Source organism: Suillus fuscotomentosus, assembly GCF_016647785.1.
Source record: "Suillus fuscotomentosus strain FC203 chromosome Unknown F5891scaffold_214, whole genome shotgun sequence".
Classification (NCBI taxonomy): domain Eukaryota; kingdom Fungi; phylum Basidiomycota; class Agaricomycetes; order Boletales; family Suillaceae; genus Suillus; species Suillus fuscotomentosus.
The window spans coordinates 14,518-31,888 of NW_024539726.1; the positions used below are offsets into that span (position 1 = coordinate 14,518).

The 17,371-nt window shown below is 47.0% G+C and overlaps 3 protein-coding genes across 3 annotated transcripts; 2 read left to right on the forward strand and 1 right to left on the reverse strand.

The window, feature by feature from the left end:
• Nucleotides 1-6,483: 6,483 nt before the first annotated feature.
• Nucleotides 6,484-8,081, forward strand: F5891DRAFT_967233 (uncharacterized protein; the record flags this gene model as incomplete). Its single annotated transcript, XM_041376262.1, has 3 exons — nucleotides 6,484-6,720; nucleotides 6,952-7,092; nucleotides 7,143-8,081. Coding segments are annotated over 3 exons (1,317 nt in total), but the record flags the coding sequence as incomplete, so codon positions are not given.
• A 258-nt stretch (nucleotides 8,082-8,339) lies between these two features.
• Nucleotides 8,340-9,169, forward strand: F5891DRAFT_967226 (uncharacterized protein; the record flags this gene model as incomplete). Its single annotated transcript, XM_041376261.1, has 3 exons — nucleotides 8,340-8,632; nucleotides 8,683-8,782; nucleotides 8,897-9,169. The coding sequence occupies 3 exons, from the start codon at nucleotides 8,340-8,342 to the stop codon at nucleotides 9,167-9,169; spliced, it is 666 nt and encodes a 221-aa protein (XP_041216824.1).
• A 112-nt stretch (nucleotides 9,170-9,281) lies between these two features.
• Nucleotides 9,282-11,569, reverse strand: F5891DRAFT_967236 (P-loop containing nucleoside triphosphate hydrolase protein; the record flags this gene model as incomplete). Its single annotated transcript, XM_041376263.1, has 5 exons — nucleotides 9,282-9,939; nucleotides 10,114-10,556; nucleotides 10,626-10,667; nucleotides 10,731-11,249; nucleotides 11,306-11,569. 5 exons carry the CDS (start codon nucleotides 11,567-11,569, stop codon nucleotides 9,282-9,284), a joined length of 1,926 nt encoding a protein of 641 aa, XP_041216825.1.
• Nucleotides 11,570-17,371: the final 5,802 nt, after the last annotated feature.

Sequence of the window (17,371 nt, forward strand, 5' to 3'; positions counted from 1 at the left end):
CTACAATGGGCCAACGAGCTCATCCAACTCTGATGTGTACAGTCCAAAGGCAACTTAGATAACAACATGGACTTGACTGACAGTGAGCAAGTAGTCCAATGACAAAGACAAAGACCCTATTGATCATGATGTGGATAACAGTGATGTGTTCACCAGTGGAGAGATATACTATGGTGAGGGTAACAACTATGAGGGTGAGTGGTGCTGTATCATACATTCGAATGGCAACTGAATGATCTTGCAGATTTGCACCACTTGAAGCGCGTGTGGCCACCACCCTCAGATGATGAGGGTGACAACACACAGAGTCATAAATGGATGTGCAAGTCCAAAGATTCACCCTCCCTGCAGCAATGTGAACAGCAGCTTCCACACAAGATTCATCCGAGTAAGGGCCGTGTAGCAGTCCATGATTATGAAGTAGCGGTGCAGCAACTCATCAAGTTTGTGATCAGCCATTTTTGTGTCTGGCTTGCATCTGAGTGTGCCTATCCAGATTGCATGACTCAAGTCTTGTGGGTGAAGGAGGCCTGGAAGGAGGCATGTAACTCTTATGAGTTTGAGATGGGGTTCAATGGTGAAATCATACAGATGGTATGTGATTGAGTTCTATTATTTTATCTGCCTAATGTCTTGTTGAAGATTACCTGGCGCACATCACATCTCACAAGTGAGGTGAAAGGGAAGGTTCGCCCACTTGTCGAGAATATTTATGGTTTCGAGTCCACCAATTTGGAGTCCATCAAGTGCAGGAATCGCAAACTTGCCCATGAGCTCAAAGATAAATTTGGGTTGTGTTATCGAGTACGTTAATGATATCTCAAGTCATGTTTTGTACTTATGTTTGTTTGGAAGGACCTTGGGGACAAAAAGAACAATGTCCCTCACAGTGGCCTCTTTCAGTCGAGGTTAAATCAGCAAGTGGCAAATTTACTCTGGTACCGCAACAAGAACAACGAAGGGATTATATTTGAGAAATTTTTTTCACCATTTCCAATTCCTACCTTGGCCTTGGTGTACACCACAGTGAGTCATACTATTGTCTGTTGGCTTCAGATGGTGATATTGTTGGCTGCAAGCTGAATGCTGCATTGATGAATGGTATGATGGTGAACAGGTAGATATCAGTTTTTCAAGCGGTGATTATAGGGAAGTTTATGATAAGCATCTCACAAACCTCGAGAAGTTTCATACTCAAACAAAGGTTCATGGAATCCTTGATGGCATCCTGACGGAACTCAACAACAATGGCAGGTAAGAGCATTTCAAGGATTTGAACTTGGAAATTTTACAATCATTGCCCAGGTTGCATGCAAAGGTGGATCCGATTAACATTGGAGATGGAGACTGCCTCTCAGACAATGAGATCAACAATGCAATCCGGGAATACCAGCAGGTTGGTGGCACAGATGACAGTGACGAGGTGGAGTCTGACTTGGAGTCTGAGGGTGGTCAATTTGAAGTTGGTGAACGAGTAGAATAGTGACTGCTGACTAGTATGAAACCATGAATGCATGCCATTGATCTCCCTGTTATTTGCAAGCACACAAGTGCTTGAGTGCTATAATATACCACTGGATGTGTGCTTACTACAATGGTAAACAATATATCACTACATTGCCAAGGTACAAGATACCAGATGCTATGTTGTGCAAATAAATATATAGTCCGGGATACATGGTACTATATGGGGGGGGGGGGGGGGGGAGATGCAACCAGGCCATAAGGGCTATATAGCCTCTGTAGTGCTATGTCGCAGTTCCCATTTTTCCTGATGTGGGCTTTCAGGTCAAGTGCGATTTTGACCAGCCAAGAGATATGTGTATGTATAATAGCACATTCACTGCAAGGGGAACTCTCAAATGCAGTAGGGTCGCAATGCTTTGAACAAGTATGAGGTCCAGATGGATGTGTGATGTCGACAGTAAAAGGTAGAGTGTTTGGTCCACTGTGATAACTCTCCCAAGGAAACATCATAAAGAATGGCCACACATCATCTGGCCAGTTGATGGGAATACCAGTGCAAGTGTGCTCATCAAGAGTCAGAGATATTGGATATCTGATATTAGTAGCATAATGTTGTCAATGGATAAACAATTAATAAGAAACACACCTTTGATCTGATGTAATACTACAGGACCAGGAGACTGGCCCATCAAACATGTTCCCACCTGCAGGCTGTTTTTTTTTTCATTAGTGCCTGTGTGCACTTTTTACTGCCTCAGTGAGTGCTCAAGGACTTGAATTGTCCTTCAGACCACAGGGGAACATTAGACAGGATGCTCATTTGGGACCACTCATTGTAATCAGGACATCGAAGTCTCCATCTGTGTTACAGACTAATGCTAACTTCCAGCTGTTGGGCCTTGAACAATAGAAATAGAGAGTTGGGAGTATTTAATCTGAGTAGTTCAGTTGCATCAATTTTGGAACATGTGATTGTAATATGGGAACCAGAAGCTTCAGATGGGCCTGGAACTGAGAAGCCAGAGTTGGGAGAATCAGGTGAACAATTGGGCTGATGTTGATTGTCTGATGCTAGGGGTACTTGAAAGTCCAGGTCGGGGCTGTGTGAATGTCCTTCATGTGATGAACTCTCATCTTCTGATGCAAACCGTGAGGCATATTGAGGGGGGTACATTGTGAAACTTTACTTGTGGTGGGTTGAGACATGTCAGTATCTGAGACTTGAGACTCGTGACTACATGATGTGACACGACAGTATCATGTGCTTTACTTTTTTTGCATGTCTTCACTGATTTAGTGGATAACTTTTTTTGACACACATTTTCAATTGAACAGACTATCTAAACATATTCTTGTGTAGTACAAACACCCCCCTTCCAGTATAAAACGAATGATTTTACGTAGATTTGAAGTTGGTATTGAGAAGCTCAGAAACAGTGCTTGAGAAGTGTGAGGTGGCTGTGATTTAAGGTTTTTTGCTTAGGTAAAGTTGAGCCCTATGTTCGGGATTTTGCGAACGCACGTCGACTGTGCGTGACTAATAAGTGTGGGAATATTGTCACTCAAGTGACTTTGTGATTCCGCATAGAAGATATGGAATCAGCTGTAACGTATATATGAAAACAACCATGAGAGTTTACATTTACAGAGGATTCCTGACTTTTTCTCATCATTCTTACTTTTCTGGACGGTGGTTACTAGATAGAGATGGCTGAAGTCGTCTCACCTGCAGGCATTCTCCCTCACATACCCGACGACCTCACGCTCGCGCAGTTTATATTGGATACGGACCATGTCAGAAAACCTGTTCGTAAGAGTGGTGCTTGGATTGTTGATGATCAGAGTGGTAGGAAGATTGGGCTTGAGGAGGTGAGTCTGCCTGCCAGTGAAATTGAGCAACTCTCTGCGGGGTCACACGCAAAGTTGGTGTAGTTGACATGGATTGCTATTTCGGCCAATGGTTACAGTGGCTGATCATATACTTCACAGCTCAGGACTCGGACGTACGGTCTTGCTAACGCGTTGAGTATCCGCTACAACATCCGTGCGTTCTCTATGATTTCATGGCACCGAGTGCCACATATTGACTCCTCTTGTTCCGCACAGAGGAGGATCATGTTGGTAATGCTATAATTTTAATAACTTGCAGGTATTGATGATCCCCCATCCTGCACCCCTGATAGTGTTGATCTACAGTCCAAATCATGTTGGTATGCGAATAGCTTTGATGCATGTGGTGTATGTTTGGGTTGACAGAATGAATTCTGCAGATTATCTTGTGGCTGCTTGGGCGGCTCATAGACTTGGTGCTGCCGTGTCGTATGCCCACTTTCTCTAAGTTGCCTAAAACATTTTGAAATGCGCCCCCAAGCGGTGCCAACCCGCTATTCACAGTTGACGAGCTCGTGTATCAAATAAATACAGTGAAAGCAGCCGTCATCATCACGCACCCAGACTCCCTCAATGTGGCCTTGGCATCTGCATATGCTACTGGTGTATCTGCGGATCGTGTGATTCTTTTTGACGTCGAGGGTGCTGATACTACGCAGAGAGCGACTGTGCAAGTTTTGGTTTCGCAAGGTCTTGCAAGTGCTCCGAACTTCACGGAACGGAAACTTGCTCCTGCTGAAGGGAAGACCAAGGTGGCCTTCCTGAATTTCTCCAGCGGGACGACTGGTCGCCCCAAGGTGAGCGCATATTTCGCGAGGACAATTGGATGTAACTTTTACATGCTGTATATCAGGCTGTTGCAATACCTCACTACGCGCCGATTGCAAATGTCATTCAGCTTGCCACGCACCACAAGGTCGGTGAGGATTATGCTGGACAAAGATTCAAACCTGGTGACGTATGTTGTGCTGGTGCGTGCGTTGTCGTTTATCCAAAGGGTTCGGTTCGATTACCTGCGCAGTGCTTCCTTTATATCGTGAGCTATTACCACACTTGCAACATCATGATGTTGTTGTGAGACTGATCGTTGCCAGATATTTATGGACTGGTCTTCAATGTACGACCTCGTTTGACTTCAGTTATCTCATTGCTGAATATCTTGTAGGCCCATTATGCCTTTTTCTGCGGAGTACGTCGACACACTCCGAATCTGCAGATGTACACTGACTGAAGTGCATACAGATGACGGTTGTTTTAACAGCGAAATACAACTTTCTACAGTTTTTGAAGAGCATAATCAGGCACCGTATTACCCATCTTATGTAGGTCGTCCGACTTTATTTGACCCCATCTGAACAAGACTTTAGGTTAGTTCCCCCACACATCGTACAACTGTGCAAGGTCAGCGAGTCGTCCTGGAATGATCGCGTCCCTTACCTATCTACGTCTACCACTTAGCATCCAGCCGCCAAGAGTTACGATTTCAGTCACGTTCGATACGTCACCTCGGGTGCTGCGCCATTGTCTCGTGAGGTGATGGAGCAGCTTGTTGAGGTATTTCCAAATGCCGACCTAGGGCAGAGCTACGGTAAGTCCATCTTCAGAGGGTGCGCGTCCACATCTCATCCCAGCGGCCAATAGGCCTTACCGAATCATGTACTGTTATAAGTACTTGGGCGGTGAATAAGAGATGTGACTTGAGTGGTGGTGCTGGCCAACTCCTCCCTGGTATTATCGGCCGCGTGGAGAAACCAGATGGTACTCTTGCGGACTTTGACGAACCTGGCGAACTTGTTGTAAAGACGCAGGCGCTTGCGCTTGGTTATGCAAACAACCTTGAAGCGTATGAGGTCATCTTTCTTGTATCATTCATATATTTATCGCAACGTGATCAGAACGAAGGAAACTTTCGTAAATGGGTGAGTAGGCAGGCGTTCAATCGGCTGGTGACTGATGTTCCGCTTTCAGATGGCTCCGTACAGGTGATGAGGTGAAGATGAACCGCGAGGGAGAAATTGTAGTCCTCGACCGTTTAAAGGTTGGATGATTGGCCTTAGGCCTTGGTCTCACCTGATTGAGCAGCCCTACAGGAAATGTTGAAAGTCCGTGGATTCCAGGTTGCACCTGCTGAGCTTGAAGGATGTATTCTGGACCACCCCGACGTAACTGATACGTGCGTGGTTGGAATACAAGATGAATATAGTGGAGAATTACCACTGGCGTTCGTCGTTCTCCACCCTGACGCCACCAAACGTGTCGAAGAAAGCCCTCAGGCCGCGAACGAGATCAAAGCGTCGATTATGAAGGTTGGTGCTTCAAAACTCCAGTGAACGCGTTGTACTCATACTTCAACTTTACAGCACGTTGTTGATAACAAAGTTGGCTACAAAAAGCTCGCTGGGGGTGTTGAGTTTATTGATGTTGTCCCGAAAAACCCGAGTGGTAAACTGTTGAGGAGGGTGTTAAGAGACAAGGCTCGGGAGATGCGAACGAAGCCCAAAGCGAAGCTGTGACATGGTGATCCTCTTTACGAGTCCAGCATATGTACACCTTGTTTATTACTAATTGATGAATTGTTTCAAATTCCAATAAAACTGATCCATCGCGCCAGAATCAGAGACTCATCCCAGGGTTCTACCATCAATCGTGTTGGACAAATAGGCATGCTACTGTGACTAAAGAAACATACGAACTGCCTGGGCCCGGCTCGCGGCCCGTGGGACTCAGATAGAATCTACACGGTATTCTTCAGACTCCAAACCATCGGCAGGTGTGAGAGAGTCTTCATACTGTTACCTTAGCCGAAAACCAAATATGTACAACATAATTTCAAACACCGCAACTTTGAGACTCTACACACCAAGCCGACTGGCAAAACTTGTAGTGGCGCGAGGTTTGGATGTATTTGTCCCACCGAAAAAGCCTTCCGAGCGCGCTGACATATCCCAAAAGAAATGGGAGCAATCGAATATTAACTGATGTCACATTGTTTATAAAAAGACAAATGGTATTGTTTAATTATGTGACGGAAATAATAATAATTAAATATTAACAGTGCAGAGAACAATGGCAGAAAATGCATAAAACAAAAGACAGAGTCCTAGCTTTCATGCTGTTGCGCTCGTGATGGATACAAGTCTCGCAGACCGACTGGACAACGTGCTTGCATGTATGGAAGAAAATTTTCTCACTCCAGCAGACTTCATCAACCACATTCTCGGAAGCACAGAACACGAGAGCGCAAGAAACTCGCTAACAACGAAGGCAGTTAGAATATGTGCTGCCCTGTACAGAGAAGAACATGCGCACTCACATGTAACACAGTGGGCAATAACAATCGTGCGGGACATGCTGCGCACTGAGGTGACAGATTTGTCACTCGAAAAGCACGGACTTCGTTTCAAAGCCACGTCTGCAACTGTCGAACAACTGGAGAGTGCATTCATGCATCAGCTCGCAGAAAAAATGCAGGAGGTGGCACCTAACCTGTGGCATCTATTCTTCGCGCTGCTCGACAGCACACTTCAGCAGCGGCGAGCTATGGGTGGGAATGTGAAGGTGGGCAATGAGGACATGGATATTTATGTTGAAGAGAGGGACCTTGGAGAATTTGGAGGTGACGACATTGGAGGAATGATGCGCAAAGAAGACGACGTGAATGAAGAAGCTGATGACGAGCAATCAGGAAAACGCCAACGTCGTGCAGCTGAAAGAAACGCTGCGCTGTTAGTCATTGTGAGTTGATATTTGCAAATCAAACGCTGCATCGCTGACGAAAACTGCAGAGAACTGTTGTAATGATTAGCATATGCCTTCAGACGTCAAATTCACAGTGCAACCTACTACAAGGATGGCTGGGGTTCTTCATGAGGTCAGCGTGTGTCCCCGAGAAAGTTGTTGAAGTGTTCGCCCATGCGGGTTTGTCAATTAGCTTGACGTCGATACACAATGCTGTCTCGTCAATATCTAGAGAGATTAGCAGCAAAATCAAGCGCGAGGTTAGGACATTACAAGCTGGATTCGCATACGACAATTTTGACATACAATTCAAAGCTGCCCAGCCTACGCTGGAACATCGAGGGTCCTTCGTGAGCGCGACGTCAGCAACCGTCATTCCTCTATATGGCATCAACGACGATAACGTCGATGCTCTACGATCCTCGGCGCAGCTCTGGGATCGGGATTCACACAATCCATCGCCATCAGTACTACCTGTGATGACGGAGTGGAGAAGCTTCCTTCAATTGCACAAAAACGATGCTTACAGTCGTCAAACGCATCCCGTTAGACTGAGCCCTCACCAGGAAGCATTTTCTTGGCACGTTCATGCCATTCTGGTCAACCAGGTCAAAGAATTCAAGCATTTCAAAAAAGAGCTAGATGAGCCTGATACAGTCAAAAGAATCCCTGTGCACAAAACAAATCAAATACCTTGTCGGGCAATGGATATCAAGCAGTCCACGACAGACGGGAATGTTGAAGTTCTCGACAACCTGTTTAGACAAGGAGGTATTGGCGATCCTCGCGATAGCGGGTTTGATGTGGAGCATGACGTGGACATGTCGGAGCACATCATGCTGATCCATGGTGACCTTTTGACGAAGGAGCGACTGGATACTGTCCGTAACAGCCAGTGCATTGAGCATACACCAAAGAACCGCTTCCAATACGTGATTTTCTTACCTGGGTTGTTCCACTATAAGATGGCTTGCGCAGATGCCATCTGGAGAACGTATATTCAGCCAAAGGAGGGCCGTGATGATGAGAACAGCCTGTACCAACACACTGCAGTCCTTCGGCCAGAGGAAACTGGTAAAATGGTCAGTAAACCTGGCTTTCGGCGAGTGCACGATGTCATTCACCATGACATCTGGGCATCGATGATGGACTGTTGGCGGATCGAAGCAGAGAACGAGAATCGGGAATGGAACACGCTGGAGACTTTCGCGGCCTCTGAGCCAACATGGGATGACGTGGTGGCAATGTCACATACCATTGTGCGGAAGTACGTTGCAACAACGCCAGGCCTTGACGAAGCACGAGCACGACCATCGACTATCCGCGACAAGCGATTCGAAAATCAAACGCTGCGAAACAGGGACGAGCTGATGTACATTGACGTGTGTCAAGCTATGAATACTGGTGACATAGGGAGAGTGGAAGCGTCGTTCTTACCGTGGATCTACATATTCAAAGCCACAGGAAAGCACAAGTATGCTTCCCAGATGACGAGGTTTCTCGTAAACCTTCAGTTTAACTGGCCTGAAAAACTGAGGTGAGTAGGAGTTGCTCGTATTGACTGCGCATCATCTGAAAATATGTCAGTGATATCATTCGAATGAACTTACTTTGCAACCCCTCCGGGCATGCGCTAGCGTTTTGCGCTGTAGATTGGGTTGTCGAGAGGAACAATCTGTACACCAAGGTTAGTTCCTAGCTGCTTAGGGTTGGAATGTTAATATGGCATCAGGTCATATACAGAGGCGGAGGTCCGAATGGTACATTAGAACATATTATTAAAGAATCCCCTCTGATCGAGGTCTACCGTAACTGTCACGTCGTCATCAAAAACGGATTCCACCTTCAGCATCAAACAATTCGTCATGCACAACCTGAAATGATGAATACAATCCGTAAGTTGTCAACGAAAATAAAGGAGAACTACGCACATATAAAGAAGGAGGGTCGGAAGGCCCTGTGGTCGATTCCCGATCAGATCAACGAAGGGATGGTGCTGATGCAAGAGCAGAAGATAGTTAGCAAGGAAGAGACGGGCGTTTTCGATGTCGACGGAGATGACTTTATTGACTAACCTTAACCGACTCGATTGTTCTGCGGACCAACAAACTGTTGTTGTCCTTGCACTGGATGGAAACCTTGCTCAGAAGCGCCTGGAGCAGGTGCCACCATGGCCGGTGCATTTTCTATATTAGATCTTGACTTGCGGGGCTTGGAAATATATCTTGGACAAAGTTTGTTGGACGCTGCGAAGAACAATGAGTACGATAAGACAGTGGACATAGTGAGCAGTGCGTACCTATATGATCAGTGCTACCACAAGCACGACACTTTCGTGAACGTTTCGATGGCAACATGACGCCATTTGTGGCGGAGGTGCTGGCGGTCGGTTGTTGGTTTGTTGACGACGATAAGCCAAGTGGAGGTGGAATGATCACAGCAGGTGGTGCGGGAGGTTGGACAATGGGCAAAGGGATGCAAGTAAGAATGATATCGAGGACGCTTTGCCCATATTCAGAGGAGTAGCACCATGATGTCTGCTCGAAGAGAGAAGTTGTTGATAAGATTTTGTGATAGTGCGCGAGGTCGACAATACGGTTCAGGATCTTGTTCGACATGATCATCTGGGGACCAAAAAAGTCATCAGCATCGAGATTCTCCTCGATTATCTTCGAGTCCCTCCATTTGATGAGCTCCTGCTGAAGCCGGCGTTCGGTGTCGGTCATTTTGTATGGCTTGATCTTGTACTTTGGTTTGGCGCGTGTTGACGTGATTTGTTGCAGAGGGAAGAGCCGTGAATGTAATTCCATCTTGTTACACACGTCACAGCAAATGTGTGACACCCTTGCAGCGCATCTCTCACAGCATGTATTCCCTTGTTCTCGATAACCTCAATGTCAGCTAAATCAACTCTATCCAGCCTCAAAATTCTTACCTATTAGGTTTGGATTATTGAAATATTCATTTGTAACTCGGCGACGGCAGAATCCTCGAAGGTGAGCATTGATAAATGCATACATAGCAGCTCGTTCGATAACATCACTATCAGCGTTTACCGGAAGGATCCTCATAGGAGTAGAAGTGCCAGCAACCTCTGGAATGGTGTGTCTGTTGCGCTGATCTACCACCATGCTGACGCTGTCCGTTCGCCCGTCATTGTCCCCCCCATTGAGGGTACCACCATCAGTCCTACATTGACTGTTCTCCTCGTCGCGCACCACTGTGCTCTCAGCGTCCACGTTCGTGACCTTCTTCTTCTTCGTGTGATGCTGTCCCTCATCAAGTTCAGGCCGTTTGCGCTTGCCACTGTATGTATCAAAGTACAGCGGCTCCACGAAGTACACTGCAAGTGCCGTTAAGGCGTGGTCTCGCGCAGCGCGTCCTAGGCGTTGCATCAAAATGCAAAGTGAGTCTATATATCCCCATTGAATGACCAATCTGACGTCTCGAAGATCAAGGCCCTGCAATAACAGCAATAACAACATCAATATATACGTGAGGGACTCTTGATATGACTGTGAGTTACTCACCATTCCCGCTGCATCAGTACAGCAGATCCCCCAAATCTCACCCTTTGACAGCTTTTCCATTGCGTCCAGCCGGAACTGCATTGACATGCCCGAATGGAACCATACGATGTTATGGCGAAGATGCGCAGGCAAGTCTTTGCATAAGCTATTGCAAACTGCTTCTGCTTGATCTCGAGCATTTACGAACAGCATGAACTTCTCGGGCGGTGTGCCCTCCTTGAGTGGCAAGATTCGGCCAAGGTCGTAGTACGTGTTTCGTGGGTACTTCATCTCCTGGACCATGAAATGAATATTTGCACGGTCGTTTGACCGGACAACTTTAGCAAGGTTGTATGACCGAATGCGAAGTTTCGATTGGACGTCTAGGAGGATGTGCGGCGGCATGGTCGCAGACACGGCGTGAAATCGAACGTGAGCTGGAAGGTACCATCGAAGATTCCCCAGCTCACTATACAGCGGTCGAAAGTCTTTGCCCCATTCGCTAATACAATGACCCTCGTCAAACACGATACTGAAGAGATTATCTGTAAACGTTCGACACTTCCAAAGTTTTTTGAATCGAGCGTCTTGAAGTACATGTTCCGGGCTAACAACAAGAACTCGATACTTCAATTTCTCTATGTCCTGATGAATATATGCTCAGACTCGTGTAGTATTCATGTCACTGAATAACGACTCACTTTAAACGCCTCGTCTGTTGCTGTCTCTGCACATATATCAAGGGCGGGAAACCCATAAGCATTTGCTTCATCTCGGTTCTTCTCGCTGAGGATATTAAGCGGGGTAATAATAATGGTTATTCCACCATTGTTGAATAACAGGGGAATCCAGAAGGTAAGAGTCTTTCCTGAGCCGGTGGGTGAGATGGTGAAGACATCTTTGTTCTCAAGCTGGTTGTGAGCGGACTGGAGTTGCCAAGTACAAGGAGTAAGACCCAGTTTCATTTCTGCAATGCGTTTCATTTCTGCAAAGCTCGGTACTTCGAACCGGCCAGCTGGCGATGACATCAAGATACGTGACTTAGAAGATGTTAAGTCTCAGAAAGGGATTATCCATCATGTCACTAAAGGCACGTCACGCTAAAGATTTTTGACAATAATATTCGATTGCTCCCATTTCTTTTGGGATATGTCAGCGCGCTCGGAAGGCTTTTTCGGTGGGACAAATACATCCAAACCTCGCGCCACTACAAGTTTTGCCAGTCGGCTTGGTGTGTAGAGTCTCAAAGTTGCGGTGTTTGAAATTATGTTGTACATATTTGGTTTTCGGCTAAGGTAACAGTATGAAGACTCTCTCACACCTGCCGATGGTTTGGAGTCTGGGTATTCTTCCGAAGAGCTCCCCAGAATCTGACGTGTACAGACTCCAACACCCCAGATCCTTGAGCTTGAAGTTGCGGGTGCGAAGCAAATCCGGACTCCGCCGAAGGAGAGTGCTTCTGATTTGCAAATTGAATCATGGTTCACAAAATTTCAGTTAGCTGTAGTTCGAGTAACGAATTTTTAGCCTCGTAATACGTGCATCTTTCTGTGGATAGCGAGGGTCGACAATTGTTCGTAGATTGAACACTCCGAACACGGTTCACAATCCAGGACTCGCGTTAAGTTGGTGCAGCCGCGGGGGCTGACCTTGAGCAGTATGTCTCTTCAGAATTATCCACCATTCTCAGTATTAACTACCCTCACTTTCCTTTTTCTGAAAAAGTCAACAAGTGGGATGACCAACTCCAACTGTTATATCGATCGCCTGCCGGACGACGCGCTCCGCATGGTTTTCGAGTCGGTCTGTGAAAAAGACCAAGCCGCCTTCCATGATTATTCTATGCAAAATGAAGTACAGAAAGGCAGGTATTGGGATGATTGGCACCAAAATCAGTGTTGGTACGATGAGTCGGAAAAAGAATCCAATGGCCCTCCACCATCGGCTCTCATTGCAGCAATGTGTGTGTGCAAACGTTGGCGTTGGCTCATGTCACAGATTCCAACACTGTGGACTGTGTTACAAATCTCCTTTGGCGACTGTGCTGCGTCTCTTGAAAAAGTGCGCACTTTCCTAAAACTTAGTGGAACACATCCTCTCAAAATCACGCTACTTTGGAATGACCCCCACAATCCCTTCAGCGGAGCCCCCAGGCGGGCCTCCCTTCTTAATCCGTATCTCCCCGAACCGGTCGACGAAGGCGTAGCTGGTGCTTACCTCGTCCTGATCATCCTGGAGTTACATGCTCATGTGCACCGTTGGCGCGAGTTTACGCTGAGGACAACCTCAAAAATGCACATCCGTCAAGCGCTTGTACTTATGTCGCGTTCCTCCGTTCATCCAGCCCATATGCTAGAAAAACAGCATGTTCAACTCGTACACGACCAATTGAATGTAGACCCCGACCATCATGAACCGTTGATTTTTCCTGGTTCAGCACCTCCCATCAATGATCTTATCCTTTTTGGCACAAGTTGGTCCTGGCTCTCACCCTCCATATTTTCACCACATCTCGTCAATTTGCGAATACACTACTGCACAAGTGGCGGTAACATAAATATAGCCACTACAGTAGATGTTTTGTTGCAACTCCTTGGTGCACTCGTCAATCTGCAGACCCTCGCACTCGAATTGGATATGGATCCACCTGAAGACATCATGTCTCCCATTGCACTACCCCGCTTGCACTACCTAGCTATGAAATCGAGGAAGATGGACTGTTGGATTGCAGATTTTCTCCACTATGTTCATATGCCCAATCTTCGGATATTGACCCTGGATGGCGCTCTGGGTCAGTTCGTGCTGGTCGAGATTCAATTCGAAGGTATCCTCCAAGGGTTGATCAGGCTTACCGACAAAAATTCTTCTAGCTCTCTTCTAGAGCTGGATGAACACCATCTCGTTAATTTCGCGCATCGTGCAGATCCTCAGCTCCTTCATCGCCTGTGTAAACAAATGACTAGTGTCAAGGTATTGACACTGGGGCCAGGAGGGTTCTATGGGAATAATGCGTTTGCAATGGGACTACTCCCCACGTCTCGCGAACTTGCGGATTTCCCTTTCCCGGGACTTCGGACCTTGATCGTTTTTGATATTCCAATAAGCTTCGTGCGGCGCATCGTTCTAGAACGACTTTCGCTCGTTGGTCCGTTGGAGGAGCTTTATTATCAAGAGCCTGACAGCCGACCGGTACCAGAGGAGGAGGAGGAGGAGGAGGAGGAGGAGGAGGAGGATATAATTGTCCCAGACGATTGGCAACATCAAGTCGAGAAGTACCATCATATTGATAATCTGGAATCTGATCGTTATTGTGATGTAGTTAGCAGGCGGTGGTCGTACTTAGCCTAGTACCTCGATCAGTCCCCTACTGTGTTGCGCGTGTCGCTCATGACTTGTGTCGGTATCCCCGTGCCTTCTTGTGCTGCCAAACTGATTTCATTAAACTATGTATGTCCATTCTCAATACTCATTCGATGTTAGCAAGCGGGAGACGACAATCAGATGGGATCCTCTCTGTGGCACTATCAACTCAGGCCGGTGTTCGTGGTATCTCCTGGCGTTCATATCCTTTGGCTGACGTGAGACTCGGAGGTTAAGCGGGATCATCGATCAGCGCTTCAGGAGTCGTTGCGGGCTTCGTAAACGCTGCGAATAGTAACGACTCAGATGCGCCACTGGACGTCTGGCGTGGCAATCTGGCTCTTGCAAACAGAAGCTGGTGTGGCCTCAATCTGATGATAAACGATACCTGCGATAACGCCCAAAGCCACTGCTGGACAGTGGAGGGTACCCCACTCCATCACCGCAGAACACGTCGTCATTTTCCCGTTCTATGTTTGGTTCTACCTTCGACTGAGCGAATCTTTAACTTCATGCAGGTGCACTGTTCGTACCAAGCCTTGTAAACGAATACAAATCGGTTCCCACATGTGGGCGCGAATCGGCAAGTTTGGGTATTATGATATCTGTTCAGATGGAGGTTGGTCCTTATACAAAAGGAGAGGCTGTCTCACTTCTAATAGGTTCTGCCTGCGGGAGACTACAGGTAGGTATGCGGTGGGTGGGAGTGCCTGTTGATGCGGAGTGCAAAATTGGCATGACCTTCAGATACTCGCGAGATGACAGGCCTGAGAGCAGGTGACCTTTGAAGTGAGCACGAGGACAACACATAGGCTGCGTACTACCCTACAAGACAAAACTTAAATGGACGTGTTTCTAACTTTCTTAATCCAAACGTCCACTATCTTACCTTACAGCCCGGCGCCCGCGCCTCTCGCTGATGATTAGAGCACTGAATTGGTCTGAACGGTACTTCACGTAAGTGACCCTCTTCTATACGACGAAGCTAACTGCTTGATTACCAGTGACTTCTTCTACGTCCCGCAAAGTTTCATTGCACATTCTCGCACCGCACTACAGCAATGTCTGCACACACAAGCCATCTTGTGTTTCAGGACTGAATTCGTTTCAGTAAGCAGATCTTTTGCAAGTGTGCACCTGTATTGACAATAATAAAACAAGCCTCTTGACTCACCAGCAATCTTTGTCATTGCCAGACAACCCATTTTAATCCCAACATCCCGGGAAGTTGCACTCACTTATGTTAGCCACCATCTGCCGTGGTCGATACCCCGAGCGTCGACCAGTCTTCCCCCATCGCTGAGATAACAGAAATACAAAGACGCCAGCGGTCGCCGGTCAATCTTTCAAGCCCTGACAGACGATACGAGGCCAGGTACAAAATGCTGTCAACTTGCTTGTCGGAAAACGCATCATTACATGTTTGGATGACAGCTAGCTCCGATTACAGTGGGACCTAGAGAGCGGCGTGTAAATGAGGGCAGGGAAATGGGCAGGGGCGTCTAAGTGCAACTTGAACAGTGTCTCCTCCAAGCTCAAGATCATGTGGTATGATCAGGATGGTGGGTGGCTTTGACTTGGGGATGGACGAGGCGTACTGCCAAGGATTGGTATCACGGCGGCCGCATCTAGTGATGTCCACCACCAATCAAGATGACCCTTATTGTATGACTACACAAGCATCGGTGATTAAATTTCAAATCTTAGTACTTCGAGAAATAACGGTACCTTGCATGATACAAACAGTACTTTGATGATGTGTACATAGCACGTGTACTAGATGCCGCGGCTTTACCCCTCCAGACCGTGAGAATCCACCGTGCTGAAGTCCGTTAACCCGCATCTATCAATACTTCAACAATTATAATAGTCTACCATTCACTAATGACTTCCTCGAGTCCTCTTATCGAATACCCCACATTTCAGATCCCGTCCTCCTGCATTAGAAATGCCTGAAATATTCACTGAACCGCTTGACTCAGTAATCCCTGACGACGTGACGCTAACCCAGTTCTTCCTTGACTCCCACCACCCACGTAGGCCGGTCCGAACCGATGCACCATGGTTAATTGAGGACGAGACTGGGAGGCGCATTGGATATGAGGAGGTGCGTGGAAATCGTTAATTATATTACAGTAGCGATTCTTACTAGGCGCCTGCCCATCTGGCAACTTGAAGATCCGTGCACGAACCTTTGGATTTGCAAACGGGCTTGCGTTGCGCTATAGTATTAGTACGCGCTGTTTAACGTTCCTCAGTAGTAACTGTGTGTCCTAACAGCATACATGCAGAAGAAGAAGACGTCGGTAGGTGTTGGCAATCCAGCCCGACTACATCTTTTTTATGATTGGTCTACAGTCCTTATCTTTAGTCCTAATCATGTTGGTAAGGTTTTCTCTCCACTCCCCCATCGGCTTCAGTTAACCGTCGCCCGTAGATTATCCACCTGCAATATGGGCCACGCACCGACTGGGTGGAATTGTTTCGTGAGCCCAGCAAATGATGACATTCTTACCCTCTCAGGCTGATCCGACCGAAACATTAAAGCGGCGCGAATCCGACATATACAGCGGAAGAACTCTCACATCAGATCCAGGCTGTGAAAGCAACGCTGATAATTGCACATCCGTCCTCCCTCCATACGGCCCTCGATGCTGCACGCGCAGCCCACATACCTTCTGATAGAATCCTCACTTTCGGCGAATCGACTCAGCCAACTGTAGAGAGTATCATCCAGCTTGGACTCAGTAACGAAGCTGCCTTTGTCGAGCGAAGATTGAAGAAGGGCGAGGGCAAGACCAAGATCGCATTTTTAAACTTTTCTAGCGGTACAACAGGTAAACCTAAGGTGCGCTGTTGTCTAAAAGTATCGATACCGAGTAGCTGCATAAACCAATAAATAGGCGGTAGCCATTGCCCATTATGCACCCATCGTCAACGTCATCCAAATAGCCCAATACACAAAAGTCAACGAAACCTATACTCCTTGGGAGGAGCAGCGGTTCAGACCAGGTGACATAGCCGCTGGAGGTGTGCATTCATCCTAGTTTTTTGAGATTACGTCTGACTCACTATTGCTCAGTGCTTCCCTTCTTCCGTACGTCTGTTCATTACATGTATTGTATGTGACGTTACACACATGCCTTGTACAGATATATATGGCCTTGTATTCTCCGTGAGTGCAAGCTTCCCACAACGTTCTGAGAATCTGCCGTTGACCTCCGAAGAAGGTTTATGCGGTGCCATTTTTTGGAGTAAGTCCATCGCGCCGTGTAATTTCCAGGGTTAATGCTAGGGTTGCTCACTAGATGTCGCTGGTGGTCACCCCAAAATTCAGCTTCACAGATTTCTTAAGGAGCATAGAGAGGCACAATATCACTCACCTGACGTGAGAATCTGTCTTCCTG